The sequence below is a fragment of the Dermacentor andersoni genome, chromosome 1 (genome assembly GCF_023375885.2).
Source record: "Dermacentor andersoni chromosome 1, qqDerAnde1_hic_scaffold, whole genome shotgun sequence".
Lineage (NCBI taxonomy): Eukaryota > Metazoa > Arthropoda > Arachnida > Ixodida > Ixodidae > Dermacentor > Dermacentor andersoni.
The window spans coordinates 221,441,677-221,464,490 of record NC_092814.1 but is presented as its reverse complement, the minus strand read 5'-3'; the positions used below and the strand labels follow the sequence as shown (position 1 = coordinate 221,464,490).

Here is a 22,814-nt window from a genome sequence, read left to right as displayed (position 1 = left end):
GCGTACCGCGTCATGTGATCGTCAGCACTGGCGATCCATCGGTTGCCCTCTGGAGTGGGCGATAGAGGGCTCTAGTTCATGCTCATGTGCAATGTCATTTGATTGGGGTACCTGGTCATAAAGGTTTTTTTTTTTTATGAAACTGCCGATTCACTGCAAAGGCACCACTTTCCGGCCCTGTTCTTCTTATTCTGCCAGTGCCAGCACATGTCACGGTGGCTAGATTTCGGATGCGATCAATTAGAATAGCCTTATCAAACCCAGATCTGGCTGCTTCTCCAGATTATAAGCACCTGGTATTTCCGTGGCGTAGAGAATCCCGTTACACAAAGATGCTTGAGGTCTCTCTCACCAAATTACGCTGCCGCATTCCCTCCCTGAATTTCTACTTACACAGGTCGGGTTTGGTTCCCTCCCCCCTCTGCTCGTTTTGTAATGAGGAGGAGACGATGCAGCACTTTCTTCTATCTTGTCGCCGCTTTACTGCGGCAAGAAAAAGATTGTTGGAAATGCCTTTTCGAAGAATTAGCCTGGACTTGACAGAACCTACTATTATTTCGTTCGGGGCGTCCACTTTTGTATTCAGCCACAGGGATGCTCGCTTCGCTGTCCAAACATTTCTTACAGAATCCAAACGAATGCCCTGCAGAATCTTATTTTTTGTACTTTTAAATTAATTATTACTCATTCGATATGACTTTCCTGATTTTATTTAAACAGGTAATTCTACGCTATTCAATGCTAACTACATAGATATTAGGAAATTTATGCTCCATAGTAATTTGGAATAATCCACCCATTTCTTGGTCAATGCCCCAGCGTGAGCAGGAGCCACACACGTGTTAGGCAACAACAACAACAACAACAACAACAACAACAACTAACGTCCCTGCGTGGGCCATGGTAGGTCGCTTCCGGTGTTGGCAAAGAGTGCACGAGGCACATAACGATCTGTGGGTGCTCCCCCCGAGGCAGCCCAATACCAGCCCCTATATCAGCGCCCCCATAGACGGCGACGAGGCCCGACACCGACTGAGACCCGCAAACAAAGAAGCTCACCTCGACGCGACAACCGCCGCGTTCCGTGGAAGCGAAATATCATGACCCTGGCAAGCTAAACGTCACGGGGAGTAAGGAACCAGTGTTGACGACTTTGAGGAGCGTGAAGTCCTGTTTCGAGATTGCCTCGTATTTGCTTCGAAGGTCGGACATCAGAGGCGGAGTCCAGTAAGGTGATGCGACCATGGGCGGAGTTTTGTGAAAAGTACGACCCCTTTGATTGGCCGCAACAAGGTCATCGAAGTCCCTTGTGTAGGGAACTAGGGAAGACGACTGTTTTAAATGCGAACACCTTTGGTGCAGTGGCGTGGGTGCTGACATGTGTATGTACAGACATGTAGTGAGCTCAGACGTTTAAAGCGCTCCTACATGCAGTCTATTTAGTCTATGAAGTCTAAATATTTTAAGGCAGTTTTCCTAGCCTGTAAAGCCGCTCGAGTTCGCTCTTCTCCTCGAGCGGCCATTTTTCCTAGAAAGTATGCCTTCCAACTACTATCGCGGACAACATGAGTCTCTTTCCACGTAAGTGTGAGGCTCGGAGCAGGAGCTGTGGCGCTTGAAAGTAGCCTGGGGCCTGACGAACCAACCGACTGAGCTATCTTTCCGGGCAACATCGAAGGGTCACGAGTTCAAATCACCTGTTATGTTCCTTTTTTTTCTGCCCCTTTTTCTTTCTTTTTTTTTCTTTCTTTTAATGTCTTTTCCTTTATTTTATCACTGTACGGGAACCCTCCTAAAATATATATATATATATATATATATATATATAGATCTTCAAATATGTATGGCCTCACACTCACATGTGCAGGTCATAAATACCAGGTTCTCTAGTCGAGTGCCATCCATGCGGTATAACCGAGCTCAGATTGGTCCACCTTGACTGACCAAGTTGGGCACCACTGTAGGTTAAATGAGGCGTACAACTCCTGCGGGACCCGCCGTGGTTGCTCAGTGGTTATGGTGTTAGACTGCTGAGCACGAGGTCGCGGGATCGGACCCCGACCACGGCGGCCGCATTTCGATGGGGGCGAAATGCGAAAACACCCGTGTACTTAGAATTAGGTGCACGTTAAAGAACCCCAGGTGGTCGAAATTTTCGGAGTCCTCCACTACGGCGTGCATAATCAGAAAGTGGTTTTGTCACGTAAAACCCCATAAATTAATTTTTAATTTAACTCCTACGGGGACGGTAGAGTATCCGTCTCCAGTGCAAGAGGACCGTGATTCAAATCCCGGTGCCGCGCTATTCTACACCGGAAAATACAAAAAAAAAAAAAAACCGTGTGTTGAGAAAATTGCACAAACAGGCCTGGAGTGCGGCCTGATCCCGGTGACCAGAACCGGTAACGCACTCTCTCACCAGAGCAGGATTGGCCACCCTGGTGCAGTACTTGGCCACAACCTCCTATATGAATACAACAATCAAACCCCGGCCCTCAGTCCCCAGCAGCCGCGAAGCAACTGACCACGGCGGCGGTCAGATCTGTGACGCTGCAGAGGGTGCTAAGAATACCTGGCTCCGGACAGGCCGCCATTGGAATCTGAACCTGGCAACGTTTAACGTTAGAACGCTATCTAGTGAGGCGAGTCTAGCAGTGTTATTGGAGGAATTAGAGGGTAGTAAATGGGATATAATAGGGCTCAGTGAGGTTAGGAGGACAAAAGAAGCATATACAGTGCTAAAAAGCGGGCATGTACTGTGCTACCGGGGCTTAGCGGAGAGACGAGAACTAGGAGTCGGATTCCTGATTAATAAGGAAATAGCTGGTAACATACAGGAATTCTATAGCATTAACGAGAGGGTGGCATGTCTTGTTGTGAAACTTAATAAGAGGTACAAAATGAAGGTTGTACAGGTCTACGCTCCTACATCTAGTCATGATGACCAGGAAGTCGAAAGCTTTTATGAAGACGTAGAATCGGCGATGGGTAAAGTCAAAACAAAATACACTATACTGATGGGCGACTTCAATGCCAGGGTAGGCAAGAAGCAGGCTGGAGACAAGTCAGTGGGGGAATATGGCATAGGCTCTAGGAATAGCAGAGGAGAATTATTAGTAGAGTTTGCAGAACAGAATAATATGCGTATAATGAATACCTTTTTCCGCAAGCGGGTTAGCCGAAAGTGGACGTGGAGGAGCCCGAATGGTGAGACTAGAAATGAAATCGACTTCATACTCTGCGCGAACCCTGGCATCATTCAAGATGTAGACGTGCTCGGCAAGGTACGCTGCAGTGACCACAGGATGGTAAGAACTCGAATTAGCCTAGACTTGAGGAGGGAACGAAAGAAACTGGTACACAAGAAGCCAATCAATGAGTTAGCGGTAAGAGGGAAACTAGAGGAATTCCGGATCAAACTACAGAACAGGTATTCGGCTTTAACTCAGGAAGAGGACCTTAGTGTTGAAGCAATGAACGACAATCTCATGGGCATCATTAAGGAGTGCGCAATAGAAGTCGGTGGTAACGCCGTTAGACAGGAAACCAGTAAGCTATCGCAGGAGACGAAAGATCTGATCAAGAAACGCCAATGTATGAAAGCCTCTAATCCTGCAGCTAGAGTAGAACTGGCAGAACTTTCTAAGTTAATCAACAAGCGTAAGACAGCGGACATCAGGAACTATAATATGGATAGAATTGAACAGGCTCTCAGGAACGGAGGAAGCCTAAAAACAGTGAAGAAGAAACTAGGAATAGGCAAGAATCAGATGTGTGCGTTAAGAGACAAAGCCGGCAATATCGTTACTAATATGGACGAGATAGTTCAAGTGGCTGAGGAGTTCTATAGAGATTTATACAGTACCAGTGGCACCCACGACGATAGTGGAAGAGAGAATAGCCTAGAGGAATTCGAAATCCCACAGGTAAGGCCAGAAGAAGTAAAGAAAGCCTTAGGAGCTATGCAAAGGGGGAAGGCAGCTGGGGAGGATCAGGTAACAGCAGATTTGTTGAAGGATGGTGGTCAGATTGTTCTAGAGAAACTGGCCACCCTGTATACGCAATGCCTCATAACCTCGAGCGTACCGGAATCTTGGAAGAACGCTAACATAATCCTAATCCATAAGAAAGGGGACGCCAAAGACTTGAAAAATTATAGACCGATCAGCTTACTGTCCGTTGCCTACAAAGTATTTACTAAGGTAATCGCAAATAGAATCAGGAATACCTTAGACTTCTGTCAACCAAAGGACCAGGCAGGATTCCGTAAAGGCTACTCAACAATAGACCATATTCACACTATCAATCAAGTGATAGAGAAATGTGCAGAATATAACCAACCCTTATATATAGCTTTCATTGATTACGAGAAAGCGTTTGATTCAGTCGAAACCTCAGCAGTCATGGAGGCATTACGGAATCAGGGTGTAGATGAGCCATATGTAAAAATACTGGAAGATATCTATAGCGGCTCCACAGCCACCGTAGTCCTCCACAAAGAAAGCAACAAAATCCCTATAAAGAAAGGCGTCAGACAGGGAGATACGATATCTCCAATGCTATTCACAGCATGTTTACAGGAGGTATTCAGAGGCCTAGAGTGGGAAGAATTGGGGATAAAAGTTGATGGAGAATACCTTAGCAACTTGCGATTCGCTGATGATATTGCCTTGCTTAGTAACTCAGGAGACCAATTGCAATGCATGCTCACTGACCTGGAGAGGCAAAGCAGAAGGGTGGGTCTGAAAATTAATCTGCAGAAAACTAAAGTACTGTTTAACAGTCTCGGAAGAGAACAGCAGTTTACGATAGGTAGCGAAACACTGGAAGTGGTAAGGGAATACATCTACTTAGGGCAGGTAGTGACCACGGATCCGGATCATGAGACTGAAATAACCAGAAGAATAAGAATGGGTTGGGGTGCGTTTGGCAGGCATTCTCAAATCATGAACAGTAGGTTGCCACTATCCCTCAAAAGGGAAGTGTACAACAGCTGTGTGTTACCAGTACTCACATATGGGGCAGAAACCTGGAGGCTTACGAAAAGGGTTCTGCTGAAATTGAGAACGACGCAACGAGCTATGGAAAGAAGAATGATGGGTTTAACGTTAAGGGATAAGAAAAGAGCAGATTGGGTGAGGCAACAAACGCGGGTAAACGACATCTTAGTTGAAATCAAGAAAAAGAAATGGGCATGGGCCGGACATGTAATGAGGAGGGAAGATAACCGATGGTCACTAAGAGCTACGGACTGGATTCCAAGAGAAGGGAAGCGTAGCAGGGGGCGGCAGAGAGTTAGGTGGGCAGATGACATTAAGACGTTTGCAGGGACAACATGGCCACAATTAGTACATGACCGGGGTAGTTGGAGAAGTATGGGAGAGGCCTTTGCCCTGCAGTGGGCGTAACTAGGCTGATGATGATGATGATGATGATGATGACATGCAGTGTGCTCCGATATCTGCTGCCAGTTGTGTAAATATGTGAAATAAGCCCGTTTCTCGTTTCCTTCAACCTTCCGACCTGATCTACGCATCAACAGGCAACTCTCGACGATAGAGACTGACGACGGCGCGGTTCCGCTTAGCCAGCTTAGAGCGACACCCCGGCATAGCGCAGGCTAGCTACCGCGTTTTAGGCGCCCCGGCGTCGTAGCAAGCTACCCTCTGAGGGGCGCCTGAGTCTGAACCCTGAACCGCAGACCCGGATCCCAACAACCGCTAGCGTCAGTGTATTAGCCTTGGTGCCTTACCGTAGAAATGATAAAGGACGGGTGGGGTGGGGTAGGTCAAGGTGCGCTTGAACTCTTGAAAAGCGACTTCGCACCAATCACACCACTGCAGGGCACGGCCATAGTGGCAAAGTTCTGAATGAAGCTTGGGAAGTATGAGGCAAAATCGAGATAACTATACGCAGTTCTTTTGCTGGGAGGAGGCATGGAAAGTTGAGCACTGCGGAAATCCTATCTGCATCGGGCTGCGTGCCGCATTTATTAACCAAGATGACCCAGAACATTAGTTGTTGCGCTAACGAAGCGCTTCTCGGCGTTTGGTTGAAGACCAGCATTTGCAAGACACGTGCGGACTTCGTCGAGGCGCTGCCAATGCTCAGGAAAAGTCGAAGAAAAGACAGCGATGTAGTCGAGATAACATAGGCAGGTTTTCCACTTTATGCCGTGAAGCACCGCGTCAACCATTGATTGAAACGTGGCTAGAGCATTGTATAAGCCCGTGGCATTACGTTGAACTCATAAAGGTCATCAGGAGTAGCAAAGGCGCGGTTATTTTCGTTTTCATCTTCCTGCATTGAAATCTACCAATATCCTGAAGGAAGCTCTCGGCTGAAAAAGTATTGCGTCCCTTGCAAAGAATCAAAAGGGTCATCGATACGCGGCATCGGATACACATCCTTGCAGCTGATCTTATATAGCGCGCGGTAATCAATACAAAAGCGCACCGATCGATCTTTCTTCTGTACTAAAAAGACGAGTGATGACATAGAATTCGCAGAGGGAAGTATGCCGTTAATTTTGAGCATTTCGGTGACGTTCACCTCGATGATTTGGCACTCGGCTAAGGAGACGTGGTAGGGACGACGGCGCACAATGGTATGGCTATGCATCGTTGTCCATTCGATCGGATGTGACGGTAATTTGTCCGATTAAAGACGAATTGGCGTCAAAGGATGCCTGATGCTTCGTGACCAAATCTAGCAATGGCGGAGGCTTTGCAGCAGTAAGTTCGGGCTTATTGTGGAAGCAAGGGCGGGTGGAGTAGCAGATTTACCCGGACGCGGGAGAGATTGAGAAGCATCAAGGGGCAAAGGGCGACTGACTGACTTTCCACACAGCCCGTGACAGTAATGCCTTGAGCTGGAAGAAGGGTCTCTGTGGTTGTATTCACTGCGCTGATGACCGCATAATCATCTTTGAAGCGCACCAGGCTTGAAGCGACGACAACTCCACGAGAAAGCCAGTTACCGTAAGGAGTAAGAAACACATCGCCATTGGTGATGTCGGCGGACGAGAGGGTAATAAGTTGTTCATGGCTGGGAGGAAGCAGATAATCAGTAGCTATGAAGAAGAGCAATCATCGTTCGTCGTCACAAGCATATATAACACCATCAGCCTCGGTCATTTGTACCGCGCGCTGACGGAGCGGATGTCGACGAGAGAAAATCCCAGCATAAAATGAGTTCATGAGGCCAGGGGAATAAAATTGCAAGCTCAATGTAATAACAGATACTGTCAATGATGACGTGGGTAGTACATTGTGTGGATGGTTGAATAATTGTGCCTGATTGTGCCATCAGCTCCACGCAGCAATGGTCCACGGGACTTCGCTCATGCGCTATTGTATTGCAACGCTCTCAATCGCGGTTCATGCGAAATAAGCGTGCGCGCGGACCGTCGCGAAGTGAGCGGCCGCGGCTCTAGGCATCGGATTCACAGTGCGTCAGCATCTTTGGCGGTGACACGCGGAAAGGAAGCGCCGTCGTCCATGATAAGCGATTGGCTCGACGCACGGTCGAGAGCGCTGCAATACGACAGCGCACGAGCAGTCACGTGGTCTTATTTCGTATTCGCGCGAAAAAAAAAAAAAACATTGCCATACATGCAGCATGTACTACGTACGTTGACACAGCAGATTGGATTGGTCGTTTGGTCGAGGACGAAACGCACTTGGCCCTGAAGTGAATATAAAATATTCTGCATAATTCATCTTCGTTAATTCACAAATTAAGTGAAATGTAAAAAATACTTTGAGGAGTGCCACATGACGGCAAACCATATGCCATTAGTTTCATTCAGCTGCAGCTAACCACTTTTTAAAGAAATTATTAGCACAAGTTTTGTGAAACACCCTGTTGAGATGTTTACAAAGTTTCATTAAGGCTCGTGGCCCTCAAGAACGTCAGCAGCGCTTTAGTGGCGCGTAACGCACAGGTGGTGCTTTGGCATGGGCCGAGAAGGTGTCGTAGTGCAAAGCTGGAGTCCCGTAGAAGATGTAGTGCCGCCTTCAAAGACTCTCTCCCTCTGACGCGTAGCCGCAGCAGTCGCACAAAACATGTTGCAGGTCATCAGGGGCGTTGCATTCAAAGCCCATTCGGGAGTCCGTCATTTGCATCTTGCACTTGAAGGAGTTCGTATAAGCGACGTTGAGTCTGATGCGGTGCAGGCATGATTGGTCTCGCCTATTGAGGCCTTGGGGCATGTAAAAGTCACACGATGGACCTGTTTTGTATAAGGTTCCGTATTGGTGGCTTGTATTGGATCACCGGAGACGCCAAGTGTGTGTCCCCGAGTTTTTTGCAGTGTCGCCGCGTCTTTTTTCGAGAAGGGTATATGGGCCATTTCTCTCGAAGTGTCGTGTCCAGCTTTGGCAACATGGTCAGCTTGGGCGTTGCCATGTATTCCGCAGTGGGTGGTAACCACTGCAGCACGACGTTGTGATGCAGTTCGCAGGCTTTGTTGCATAAGCGTTTGATGTCTAATACGAGTTGTTCCTGCGTGACTTAGTGTGACGCCCCAGTAGTGACTTCAAGGACTGCAGGGCCGCTCTAAAGTCGGTGAAGATTGCCCAAGACTCAGCTGTCTGGTCTGTTGTGCAATCAAAAGCTGCCCGCAGTGCAGCTAGTTCAGCGGCTGTAGCTGAAGTTCGGTGAAAGAGAGTGACAGAGATGGTAACATTCGCAGACGGAATCCACATGCCAATGGCAGATGATAGGCGTAACGGAGCCATCAGTGTAAATATGACGGTGAGCCCTGTAGCTGGTGTTGACATGCTCTAGAGCAAAATATGTCAGTGCTGGACCGGGCGTATTTCTCTTGATCTTGAACCCAGGCACGAGACTGACAATTGACCACGAAATAATTTTCCACGGTGGCTCCGTCGGCATAGATGGGCTTTGATAATGCAGCGGGAGCAAGCTCCGCACCACAGCACCGCTCACTCAAGCAAGCGGATGACCCGGCATTCTGTTAGCAAAGCGCATGTGGACTCGGAGAAACTCCTGCTGCAGATGCACAGGAGCCACTAGACCTTCGCACCGGAAGCCTCGAACCAGAGAGTCGGAAACGGATATCAGGCCCCCGGTAGCGAGAGTAGCTAGCGTCTCATAGTTGCCCTCTCTTGCTGGACTGTCACGAGCGCAGTTTCCGCATTGACTGCACGACGTTTTCGCGATTTTAAGCTTATCCGCACAGGCTATGTGAACGTCCGGGCAGCACTGCGCTGTGTATGGTTGTTCGAACAACCAGAAGAAGCGCAATGCAGCAAGAAAAGTGCAGTGCAGCACGCACAATGTTCTGCAAGAGGACTGCGGCTGCAACATGTACCTGTTGTATCGGTTTCCTGCCGACGCGGTACTGAAGCATCGCTGGATTAGCGCTGTAAATCGTAAGGGATTCGTCCCTATACGGAGTCGTCGCGCGTCTGCTCGATTCATTTTATCGACGGGAAGCGGATACCTGAGAATCCAGAGCCGATGCTTCAGCTCAGATACGCGAGGAAGGCAAGGTGCGCTGTGTGTGTGTCTCCATCGTCAGCCCCTAATATTTAGACGGGTTGTAAGTATGCAAATATGACGATGGGTGCCCGATATCGACGGATGCCTCAGAATCAGGCGGCTAGCCGACAGTGGCTGACGTCGACGCCGTTCCGCAATCGCATGGAATGATTCGCAGCCATGGGCGCTCAAAACAGGAAAGTATTCGCCTTAATGCGTAAAGCGATACTTCTCAACACTGGTGATACTTGCACTAAAGGTCAAAATTGACGCTGAGGAGACTTAAGACACAGAGAATCATAGGTGAAAGCAGCTGCAGGGCTGAGCTGACGCTTCACCATCCGGCAGTCGCGCGCAGTCGTATACGGCCGCTGCCAGCAGGAAAGTTTCCGTCTCGATGCGTAGCCGATGCCTCTCGACACTGGTGAGAATAGCACGAAAGTGGCAAGACGACTCTGTGAAGGTCGAAGATACGGAGAAACACAGATATGGATAGCAACCAACGCTTTTAGACCTGTTTGTTGATAGCAACAGCAGCGCCGACACGGCTGAGGCTGAGCAACGACAGTCCAGGGGTGCTATTCTCGACACGCATGGCGGCTGCACGGCCGCCATTATCCGCCATGTTTACTCTCTGATTGGCTGTCGAGAGGTCACGTGTTTTGAAATTTGTGCCGGGAAGCGGAAGTATTGCAAAATGCAATTTTGCGTTTTCATCAAGATGACGAAACGTGACGTGGAGCTGCAAATTTTATGGACTAATACATTTTTGGGGTCCTTGGCAGCTATATTGCGATGTTAGCGCTTCAAAAAGAATGTGAGCGGTAGCATGCACAACCAGTGCAATGCATGTGCAATTGCGCGAATATGTGGTGGCGATCCAAGATATGCTCCATGCCAGCTTGCTGATTGGCTGAAGGAATATCTCGTGAGGAGCGTCACAGGAAGGGCTGTTTCGTAAACGTCATTTTGACGATGCGTGACGTTGCGCTGGGCCGCCATTGCTGAGATTTTCCGCCATAATTTTTGCTGCGACGAGCCGTGCGAATTATGCTAATGAGCAGCCATATGCAATGGCAGCCGAGAGGAATGCGTATCGCCACATTTTCCCCGTCGTTTGGCGCCACGAAAATCTTTTGTTCATAACGCGTGCTCATAGTATTTGCATCGCTCTCGGGTGGTGTTGGCATTTGTGCTTGGGGCCATCATTTTTTAAAAGAACGCGTTTAGACGAAGTAATATTGGTTGAACATAGCAAGCTTTGCAATGTTGTCCACTTTTCACTGCTGCATTTCTATTGTAATCAAGATTGATGCCTTTTTGCACAATCAAAAGTTATGACAACGGCCTCTTTCTAATTTATAAAAAGAAATGTACGCAAGGCGGCGCCTTGAAGTTTCCTCCCGCGGTGCGAGTAACCAGCGAAATGAACAAGAGATGGAAGCGCCGGCGCTTGCGTCACACTAGTGGATATCTCTGGCGCGCGCAACGCTATCGGTGACATTCGGCCGTTTCTCAGCCAGCCGAGTCGGGCTGAGTCACTTGCGTTTGACGAGATAGCGATAACGTGGGCTAGAACGTGCGCGCATCACCACTGGTAGGTTGTGTATGTTGTCTCAAGCAAGAAACAAGCTCGTTGGCGCCAACATGCGATGACTCATTCCATTTTCCGGGGGCACGCATCCTAGCTATTGAAACAGACGACGGCTTGTACGCAGCAGACGACGGAAGCGAGAAGCGTTTTCGACCGAATAATCATACGCTTTGAGATAGCTGCTTTATTTTTACTGCGGAGGAAAACTGTTTTGCTTTACCGATAACGCTACATTCAATGCCTTCATTTCGGTTTCTTAGGCGAAACGTCAAGTTGGCGTCACGTTACGTAAGCAAAACGGGTCCATCAGCGCCATTTTGTTTGCGTCGCGCCTACGTCACGCATCGAAGAAAATGGCGGAATGTCCAGAATAGCGCCCCAGTATGGCATCGCTGCCAAGCAGACGCTAGGCGGCGCCAGTAGTCCAAATATGGTGGCGCCCGTGGAAGCCTCAGTGCAAAGGTCTATACACTCTTAGAAAAATTTACACCCTTTGGGGGCGTATCTTGTCCCACAACAATAATCGTCATCCGTGCTGCCCGCGTTTCCTTTCTTTAACGCTGCGAGCCCGGTACTTTCCAGTCACGAACGGCATGCGCCTTATCAGTGTGACGCAGCGTTCTCGACAGGAAAGTAGCGAGCGCCGAGTTTTCAGGAAAGGAAACACAAGCAAGGCAGATGACGACTATTGTTGTGGGACAAATATACACCCCAAAGGGTGCAACCGTTTTAAGAGTGTAGGCATCTGCTTTCTGTAAGAGTTCCTGCACTCTTAGGCAAAGTTACACCCTTTGGCTTGCCCCTTCTGCCACACAACAATAATCGTTATCTGCCTTCATGCGTTTCCTTTCTTTAACGCTGCGAGCCCGGTACTTTCCAGTAACTAACGGCACGCGCGTTATCAGCATAGAACAGTTTACACCCTTTGGAGTGCCGCTTCTGATAACGCGCGTGCCGTTCGTTACTGGAAAGTCCCTGGCTCGCAGCGTTAAAGAAAGGAAACGCATCAAGGCAGATAACGATTATTGTTGTGTGGCAGAAGGGGCAAGCCAAAGGGTGTAACTTTGCCTAAGAGTGTACTTGATGTGTTTTTCGGTAGGCCTAGGCACACCATCAGGGCTTTAGCTTGGCACCAGTGAGCGCTTTTATGCTGGTTTTGGAAATGTCCTGTAGCAAAGGAAGACTATATCGTAGGGCACATTCACAGAGAGCCGTATGCAAGCATACAGAGCATTTACGGAGCAGCCATCAGTGTTATTTCATAGCGTACGAAAGATGCGTATGACACATTTTTTGCCTTTAAGAGGAAGCTTTAGCTTGGGTGCTCCTATCTAAATACATGTAAAAGGAGAATTCGTTTATCTCGGCAACCACTGCACCAAATTTGGCGAGCTCTGTTTCATATAAAAGAAAACTTTTAAATCTAGTGACTGCTTGTTTGGAATTTTCTATTTAGGTTGTCAACGTTTTATTAAAAAGTGTCAAAAATCGTAAATTTTCAGAAAACGGTACTATCAAGTTTACATCTCTGTAACTCAGCAATGAAACATAATATTACAATTAGATGAATTGCATCTAATAGCAAATCTAAAGCGGACAAAATTTATATGTTACATATGAATCTAAAAAAATGAGTAATATGGAAATACAGCTTTCGCAGAGCCCTTGTACACAGCGTAACAATTTCACGTAAGATATAAAATGACATAGCAAATTTGTGCGCTTTAAATGCTCTAGTGGATGCCGTTTACAGAACCGCGATATGTGATGTAAAGCTATTAAATTGTAAAATTCGTGCCTATATATTTTTCAAACTTTGAAATTTTTGAAAACCCTTTTAACAAGATTGAGGCCCCATATCGGAATTCCGCTTCCGACAGTCACCAGCATTTAGGTTTCTCTCTGAAATACAACAAATTTCCTTAAAATCGGTCCGGTGGTTATCTCAGAGAAACGTTTTTGCGTTTTACATGTATTTGAATAGGCCGCGTCGGAGTTTGGCCGGAGCTAAAGCTTCCTCTTAATATTCGAATGTGGGGTGTCCACGCCATTAGTCTGCCGATTGTCACGCCAAGAAAGCCAATAACTGCACGCCTTCCACAAAACCAATCACATGTTCGGCGGGCGCTCAGGAGGAATTATAAGTTTGCAAACATGTAGTTTCCCCTCCCAAAACTACACTGGTTAGTTTTCCGGGCCCTAGAGAGGGAGCTGGCAAACAGGGCATAGCGAACAAACACAGCGTTGGAATGCCGATGGCGAGGGACGTCTCGAGGTACATGGACTAGGGGTCATGCTGGAGAAGTCGGCCGGAGATGGAGATCGGTGCGACAAATGATTATCAAAATATCGCTGATATGTGCGAGGAGGAAGATGCACATCGCGCTCACAGGTAGCGTAACCGCGTCGTTAGTCTTGTTGGCAGCGTCTGCAAAACGGAAGAAGGAAATATTTATTAACGCGCAAGCCTTATATGTCTCATCGTTCAGACGACCTTCAAAGTCCTTGAGCGAAAACGCGTCGAAACACGAACGGTACAAAAACCATCATCAACAATGGCTCAAACCCCGGAAGCAAGCAAGATGGATGATAAAGACGGATGATAAAGCGAATTAAGATGGATGACTAAGTGACTGAATTGAATTACTCAGTCGAGTTAAAGGCAGTATAATTAAGATTGTTGAATGGGCGATTTATGAGGATGACTAAGCGAATTAGACTAATCAAATAAGACGATGAGTAAGCGAATTAAGAGGATGAGTAAGAGACTTAAGTGGGATGACTAAGTAAAGTAGACTAAGCGAATTAAAGGGAATGTGTACGCCATGTCTCCGTCTTCAATGCATCGGCATTTGGGCTTCCGTGTTGAAGTCGTCTTAGGGATAACATAAAAGACCCTGTGAATTTTTTTGTGGCGATGTGTTCTCGTATGCCACATGTCGGGTGCGACTGACTCCAGACAGAGAAGTATGCGAATTTGCCACTCGAATGAGCAACGGGGCTAGGTGACCTTAAACCGGCACAGGCGACACGGCAGAAGGAGATACGGGTGGCATTGCAGCAATGTGGGCGTACGAAGCCTGTGGCAAGCAAGGAGAAGTGGCTGGATGAATGGCGCTGTTCAAAGGGACCAAACTGTCCTTTAATGGCGCCGCATAGGCCGGTACGAGCAGGATGAACGGAAGTGCTAGAGGAAGGTGACAAATCGTGTGCTCTTAGTTCCTCAGGAATGAGAGAGAGCTCGAATGAGAGCTCGGACCTCAACACTGTTTGTCAAGGGGTCACTTCGTGCTTGCTTTAAGAAACTTGCGACGTTTTCTCGTTCTTTTTTTTCAGTTGTATACTCATGTATACCCATTTTTAGATTGCAACGTGAAAAGGAGTAGCCGTTACCGCCTGTAAGATGATTAAACCTTCTTATAATGCTACAACAAAAACTAATAAAAGGATACAGGTGCGTCAAAATTAGACACCTGGAGATATTCATTGCGTATATTAACTTTATTTTGAACTGGCTTGCCAGAATGCGTTATCAAACTTTCCTTTCTTTCGTAGCAGAAAAGCCAGTTGCAAGATTATGTCCCAAAGACCCATCTTTCCAGCATTTCTCACGCTGCTTTTTCCAAAATTGCTCTGTGATGCTTTAAAAGCAATCTGCGGAGCTCCGAACTAGGAGATGAAGCGGGTATTCTAGGTTTTCGTAGGCGTTTTTCTGCCAAAACGTCCTTGTATTTCACATAAATATACAGATTTTACTGATAGGAAAGACAGAGAGGTCGACTTGAGCTAGTGCGCTCTAGTCGGCTACTTTGCACTTAACGTCGTGCACATACAAGATGAGCCCGTGTTAGATATATCATAGGCATACTGTAGCTTATGTAGCTCAGGAAAAGTGCGTGGTACACTTCGAGCAAACTGCGTTCTCATGAAATTTTTACAGTTTGTAGGTCCCGATAGTTTTGGAAAGAAAGGGGGCGACGCCAACTATGTTCCGCTCAATAAAAAAGAAGAAGAAAAAAATAAAGAAAGAAAGTTTCATCAGTTGCTTCATTGGTAAAGTAATTTCAGAAGGTGCCCTGATTGTGCGTTTTGTATATAGAAAACAGAATACCCGTTGTAGTAAGTTTTTTGCAATGCTGGAGGGTTGTGCTCCTGAAACTGGCAGATGAAGGCGTAGCAGAAAATAGCTAGGACTATTAGTTGGCATGAAAACAGACAAATATACAGAAAGATATGAAAAGGAGCGGACTGGCGACGGCCGCCAGAAGCGGCACAGCTCATGCATGCTCCTCAGGAAGGAGCGTAGTATAGACACATGGAGATGAAGTGGGAGGGGGAGGGAGATACGAAGAAGGAAAGAGGAATGAACGCAGAAGAAGTCGCATCACAAAGAGTAAGGTAAATAGCCGAGCACAGCAGCACGACAAAAAAAAAAAAGAAACGATCGCCGGTCGCGCTAAATTAAGAAGAGAAAAACAGAAAAAGAAGAAAAGAAAACCAACTCAGAAATGAAAGAAAAATAATAGTCCGTAGGTCTCGTCACTCACTTCACAAACCGCATAAGTGGGATAAAAAGAAGAAACAGAAAAAATTATAAGAGCACCTTACGAACGAGAAGCTAAACGCTAGGATGATGACACATGAATTAAGCCAGGGGCCGTATTTTGTAACGGCTCATTTGATTTTCTACTCTTTCTTTCTCCTTCGTCGCGCCATGTCCCGAGTGGCCAATGCCGGCGAAAACGGTGGTGCACAAGTCAGCGTACGAGCCAACGATGAAGGTCGAAGATATTGTTTTCTGTTTTCTTCAAGAAGCAGTGCTGTGTTGAGACTTCGCTGTTGTCCAGAGAGAACGGACATCCCGTAGGATACCTGTGTGCTGGAGATCGCGCACAGTATCGCGTGGTTTTGCTGCGCTCCGCAGCGCATCTACGCCTGCCACGGCGGTGGGCGGCAAAGAACACCTGCACGAGCCGTATGTCCGACAGCGCGTTCCTAGGCGCATGAGTGCCGCAGAATCGGCGCCGCACTCGGAAGTGCCACAACACGCGCCTAATGTCATCAAGCCGGCGACGCTAGTTTTCAACGCTGCCCTACCTTCCAGCGCACCTTCAGTGAATATGGCTGAGACAAGCGAAAGTGAAGCGAAGAAACCATGGGTTGACGACGACAAGACATCTACCTATGAGCTAAGTGAAGATGAAGACATAGACTGCGATGACACGCCGTTCTCCTTGGTATCGTATAAAAAGAAGCGGTCTGAGGGAATTCCAGTTGTTTTTCGACCCTCACAGGAAGGGCGCAACTTCTGGCAAGTGAATCCAAACCGCGCTACGTCGGAAATTGTCTCCGCGGCAAAGGAAAAAGTACAGTCATTCCGCGTAAACAGAGATGGAAGTTTCTCTGTCAACGTTACTTCCGTCTCCTCTGCAAGACATCTACTGTCGATGAGTGAAGTGTCTGGTTTGGGAGTCAAACCATTCATTCCGGCATCTTATACCAAGAATGTCGGCAAGATACGCCATGTGCCAGTTGAGTATACAGAAAAACAACTGGTTGACTTCCTGAAGGACTTTGGCGTGACATCTGCCCGTCGTCAGGCACGCTACAATCGCCAAGAAGATGAAGCGGTAGAATCACGCCCTCTGAGAACTGTCATTCTCCATTTCAGAGAAGACAAACCAATGCCGCAACGAGTGCGTCTAGGTTTCACGAGTCATCGCGTAGTAGAATATCACGGCCCTGCTCTGAGATGCTACAACTGCCAGAGATTTGGACATTTATCGAAGAACTGCCGCAGTCCACGTCGCTGCAAGATATGCTCAGAAGACCACGACCATTCAGAGTGCAAGTCTGTGTGTCAGCCAAAGTGTGCCAACTGTGGCGGAAACTATACAGCTTCCTTCTCCGGGTGCCCTCAGAGCAGAGCTGCCTCAAGGTTGCGCAGACACGAGTTGAAATACGGAAGGCTGCCTCCTCGTAATGCGCCCCCACCCAACCTTGATGCTGTAAGATGAGCGCCTCCAGGTGCCAACAAATAGAAAGAGCAAGTGGTCAATATGAACTATTCTGCAGCTCTAAAGCACTCAGGTCGACAACGTTCTGACAGCGAGCGACACGATCCACCTCCAGAGAACACTACTCATCTTGCCCAGGCTTCCAGTGAACTTCGCCGACCTTCTAAACAACGCCCTGTGCCATTGACACAGCAACCTCACCTAACATCTGAGCGACTACCTCAACATTCGCCTCAACCACATCTGTCATCCCAGCGACCATCTCAGTCAGCTCTTCAGCGACCTGCTTCGAGAACACATGGAGCTTCAGCGTCGTTTGGTGATTACGCGTCTTTACCCGTGGCACAGATGATACTGCCCATGATATTCACAGCTCTGCGTGCAATTCTCAGTGCCATTCCACACGCAAAAAACCTTCCAGAGGTAAAAGCACTGCTTTCTATGGAATCGTTGGTGCTTCCACAAACACCAATAGCTCCACTGCAGGCTTACAATGAATAATCGTTATAACAATGTTTTCATATTTCAGTGGAATGCTAATAGCCTTCGAAATAAGTCAGTTGATTTTCGCAAACTACTAGCTCAACATAACTTTCCTGTTTTATGTATACAGGAGGCAGGCGTACGAGATGACTTTCGTCTTTCGAACTATGTTATATATAAATCATCGCACATTGCTGGAAGTAGTAGAGCGATGTTATGTGTGAGAAAGGACCTGCCGTCCTATTTAATACAGTCGAGCGATTTAAATATACCGGAGTTCGTAGCATGCAAGATATCATTTAGAAATACAAGCGTCACAGTGATCAGTCTTTATCTACAATGTTCTAGCAAAATATCAGTAGACAGCTTGGTGAATGTGTTTGGTATCGCAAACTCACATGTGCTGGTTTGTGGGGACTTCAACGAACATAACGTCATCTCGGGCAGTGAATATAATGATTCCCGTGGAAGCATTATAGAGTCTGCCGCAGAAAAAAGTAATCTGATTGTGTTAAATGACAGCTCTCCAACGTTCTTGCGGGGGTTTCGTTACTCAAGCTGTATAGATGTTACGCTCTGCTCCCAAGACCTTCTTGATGACGTTGAATGGTCAACGGACATAGAAACGCACGGTATAGTGATCATTTTGCGATCCTGGTAAAACATCGCCTCATACGGAGTGAGGGGACCCGCCGCTACTCAAAATATACTAATTGGCAAAGTTTTCGGCACCATTTAAGTAATTCATTGGGCGAAAATCCGAACTTTCAAAGTTTTGCAAATATATTGTGTGAGTCTTACAAGATCTGCACAAAGCAAGTCATTGTTCCAAATTAATACCCTGCAGTTGATGGTGAATATGAATCTCTGAGAGCAATTAGAAGACGCGCAGAACGTGCTTACCGCCGCAGCGGAAAACTGGATGACTACAAGATGGCACAGAAAGTTCAGTCAACTTCGCGCAGACGCTTACAAAAATTAGGTACAAGAAAATGGCGAGAATACTGCGCGTCGTTGTCTCCGTTTACTCCAGTTCCCAGAATATGGTCCGTTGTCCTATCTTGTAGTGGTCCAGTTACCCAGAGCCATCCCTTTCGAGCCCTTGCCGTAGCTCGAAGCACTCCGGAAACATCTGTTGCTGACGAATTTTGTCAACGTATGTCCAGACCAGGAATTCCGTTTACTTGCCTACAATCTGCAAGTTCGACAACACTAGCAGAACAGAAGGTTCGTGCGTGCTTTATGTCACAACACCCTCAACTTGATTGTGAGTTTAGATTAAATGAATTGAAAAGTGCTCTTTCGTCATGCCGTACAAAACAACCGCAGGCCCAGATGGTGTTACGTATGTGATGTTAAAGAACATAGGTCCAGTAGGAAGAATGACTCTTTTGGAGATATTTAATGATATCTGGATAAGAGAGACTCTACCGGATTCATGGAAATTAGCTCGGGTAATTCCAGTACTAAAACCAGGAAAGACTCCACTTTGTCTTGACTCCTACCGACCCGACAGTCTCACAAGCTCTTTTTCCAAACTAATGGAGAAGATGATAGACAGTCGACTGCAATGGTGGTGTGAACACACAAATGTGTTTTCCGACCACATGACCGGTTTTCGACAAAATCGTTGTACAATGGATGCAGTATTAGATATTGCCACATACGTCGAACATGAACGAAGCTGCGGAAATGTGACAGTAGCAGTATTCTTCGACATTCAAAGAGCATTCGACACTGTAAGTCACATACACGTCCTTGCTGGTAGGTTAGAGCTTGGCATACACGGTCGAACGCTGCGATGGGTATCAAATTTCTTGAAAGATAGAAAAATATTTATGGAAACAATTGAAGGAGAAAGTAATTATCCCAACATCACGCTGGGTGTTGCGCAGGGCAGTGTTCTCAGTCCGTTTTTATTCAACTGTTTCATGGCAGCCTTGCCACAAAAACTCCCGTCTGGCCTACGGTATTCTCTGTACGCAGATGACATCTGCATATGGGCCTCTGGTTCTAATATACAAGACATTCAAACAACGCTGGAAGAAGGCCTTGATAGTATCGACACCTTTTTAAAAGAAAGATTCATGAGTCTTTCATACGCAAAGACAGCCGTACTTCCTTTCACTAGACGACAGTTGATTAATTTCCAACTTAGGCTTAACGGGCAAACTTTGATGTTTGTGAAAGAGCATAAATTTCTTGGAGTTATTCTTGACCGCCAACTTACATGGGCTTCACACATCCGCGCAATTGAAAAACAGACCAATGCAGTAATAAATGTACTTCGGCGACTCGCAGGCACAACGTGGGGGGATCAGTCTCTTCGCTACTACAAGTTCATAACGCACTCATAAAACAAAAAATTGCTTACTCGGCACCTATTCTCCACGGTTTATCGTAAACTTCTGAGGAACGTCTTCAACGTTTACTAGCAAGGGGGCTGCGAGTGTGTCTTGGGGTTCCGCAGGCTACCTCGAGTTCTTTAGTAATTGCTGAAGCTCGTCACCCCCCCCTTTCCAGTCATACGAACGGTTGAAACATGCCGACATATTTATCGCATCTTAACCCAACACGAGAAGCATCCATTAAACCTCGCGCTCACTGAAAGAAACAAAAGCAAAATTCACGATGTTGTTCGAGAACATAAAGCATTATTACCAAGATTTGAATTATGCAAAGTGGATGTTAGTTACCCTCCCTGGATGTTAACACACCCTAAAATAGAGTTATCGGTTGACGGGATTATATCTAAGAGAGACATGTTCATAGTAGCCGCACAGCAACTGGCACTCTTCCAATTTACTCATTATACCCCCAGTACATCCACGTTTATACAGATGGTTCGTGTCATAAAAATTCCTCGACTTCAGCATTCGTCATTCCACATTTAGCGCTAGAGCAAACATTTAAATTATCCCGGGAGATTTACTCATTATACCCCCAGTACATCCACGTTTATACAGATGGTTCGTGTCATAAAAATTCCTCGACTTCAGCATTCGTCATTCCACATTTAGCGCTAGAGCAAACATTTAAATTATCCCGGGAGAGATCTTCCACCATGGCAGAACTATTTGCAATCCTGTGTGCTTTGCGTTTCATAACATTAGAAAAACATTCACAAAAATGGGTTATCTTTAGCGATTCGCAAGCCGCTCTCACATTAATGCAGAGCAATAAGAAAAATTCTTTGAACACTTCGCTATTGTATGAGACGCTCAAAGAACTTACAAAAGCAAGCGCAATGAACCACGTAATTGCATTTCAGTGGATACCTGGGCACTGCAATATTCCTGGTAATACTACAGCGGACGCAGCTGCGAATCGAGCGCACAATAACGCGGAGACAACCAATCTTCCCCTATTGCGTAGTGAAGTCCGTCTGATCCTGAGACAGATTTCTTGTCGTCTCAGCAAAACTACCTGGTTTGACAAGCAAACAAAACTCGGAGTTATACTCTATAGACCCATGTATAAACTTATCAATGCTGGAAACTCTAAGAGACAACAGAAAATTTGAAACTTTGGTACACCGGCTGCGTCTTGGTACTGCATTTACGAAACACTTCTTGTACAGAATAAAACGTGTCTCTAGTCCGCAGTGTTCTTGTGGCCATCCAGACGAAGATGTGCATCATCTTCTTCTCGAGTGCTCGAAATACGATACACAAAGAACGGTACTGCAAGCTAATTTGTTTATATTAGACAGAAGACCATTCACTCTAATAAAGATAGTTGGCCCATGGCCAACTGCAGGCCTTCAAAAAAGAGCGCTTCTTGCTCTGAAAAAGTTTTTAGAGGAGGCCAACATTTTGGGAAAATATTAAGTATTGGATGATCCGAATACACTAAATGAGTTACATAAACGTTGTTCGTGGTTCATAGTTGGTTTATGTGGTGATCGCAACTTTTACGCAATATGTATAATTCTGTCCTGTACTTGGAGTGTATTACAAGTGTTGTTGTGTGTTTTGGCTGTTCAAAACATGGGACTTTATAAATGCGTACCTAGACTGAACTAATGCACAGAACCTTGCGACTCATGTACTGTTGGACTGTATATTTTTTATGGATTCGGTGTTCTATGAGTGCTATATTTAGTGTCGCTATTCTCCCTTTTTGCGCAAATTTGTTTCGTCTGCCAAGTGACAAGGAGTAGCCGGTGCCACCACATAAAGGCGCCAACCTCTCCTAACATTCACTTCAGTAAAGAAAAAGTCGAAGATAGTGAAAAAAGAAACGAATCGTTACCAAACACTAATACCTAATACGTAAGATAATACGTGAGAAATACTGCTGCACATTGAACATCGTCGAAAAAAAAAAATGACTTCCAAAGTACCCCGGTCTCCCCTCCCCCTTTTTCTTTCTTTATTTTTTTTTAATTATTCTCTCTAGAAGAAAATGACTAAATGACTCGTGGCGAAGAGCAAAGGTTGCGTGAATTGCAGCAACAACAGACCTGTATAGCACGAACTTGGCGTATTCGAATTGGGAGCCTTGTGCTTTGACCGCGGGCGCCACAGCAAGCGCGCCCGGCCATACTGCAGCCGCGTGCAACGATCCGTTCCTGTGGTCAACGTGCTGCCGCGTGGCTCGTCGAGGCGATCGGTTCACGACTCCGCGGGGCAGCGCGGCGTCTCCCCGCCGCTTGGGCCACCCGTCCACTCTCGCCACTCCTGGCACACTGCCCATCGCGGGCCGCAAACCGGCTGACCACGCGGATCACTTCGTGAGCCCATTAATTGCTCGGCTTCAGCGTCCAGTGAAGCGCGCCCGGAGCCCGGTGAAAGCTCTCGCCCGTTGTTTGTCGCCTATCGGCTGGGCTTTTCTTTCCGCTTCGCTCTCATCTTTTCTCGCTACTTTATCTGCCATTGTTGGTGTTTTTTCTGTCGTTTTTGGTTCAACGAGCTTTGTGACCAGGGTTGCTGCCGTTGTGTCACTACCCCTTAAGTTGTCCTCCGTCTGGATCAGCATCTTCCCGATAGTTTTGTTTTGTTGTGGCCCTTTGTTTACGACTGTCTAGTTGTTTTGCTTTCGTCGATTTCTGCTGGATCAGCTTGCTAGTACAGCATAGGGCGAGGACAATATGCTTGTGTCAGCGACAGCCCTTCCGGCGTACACCATCAGGTGGCTTGCTTTGATGAATCATGTAAGAGTATTGACATATGGTACTTTCAACGCAGGTGTTTATTGATCCTACAGTTATG

General features: G+C 46.8%; 1 protein-coding gene across 1 annotated transcript in view; it reads right to left on the bottom strand.

Annotated features, from left to right (window-relative positions):
• Positions 1–22,352, bottom strand: part of LOC126547949 (phosrestin-2-like) — a 519,260-nt gene extending 496,908 nt beyond the window's left edge. The window contains exon 1 of the mRNA XM_072289367.1: positions 22,067–22,352. Coding sequence (XP_072145468.1) covers positions 22,067–22,299 — 233 coding nt within the window. The 5' untranslated portion in view covers positions 22,300–22,352. The remainder of the gene's footprint in view (positions 1–22,066) is intronic.
• Between the last annotated feature and the right edge of the window lie 462 nt (positions 22,353–22,814).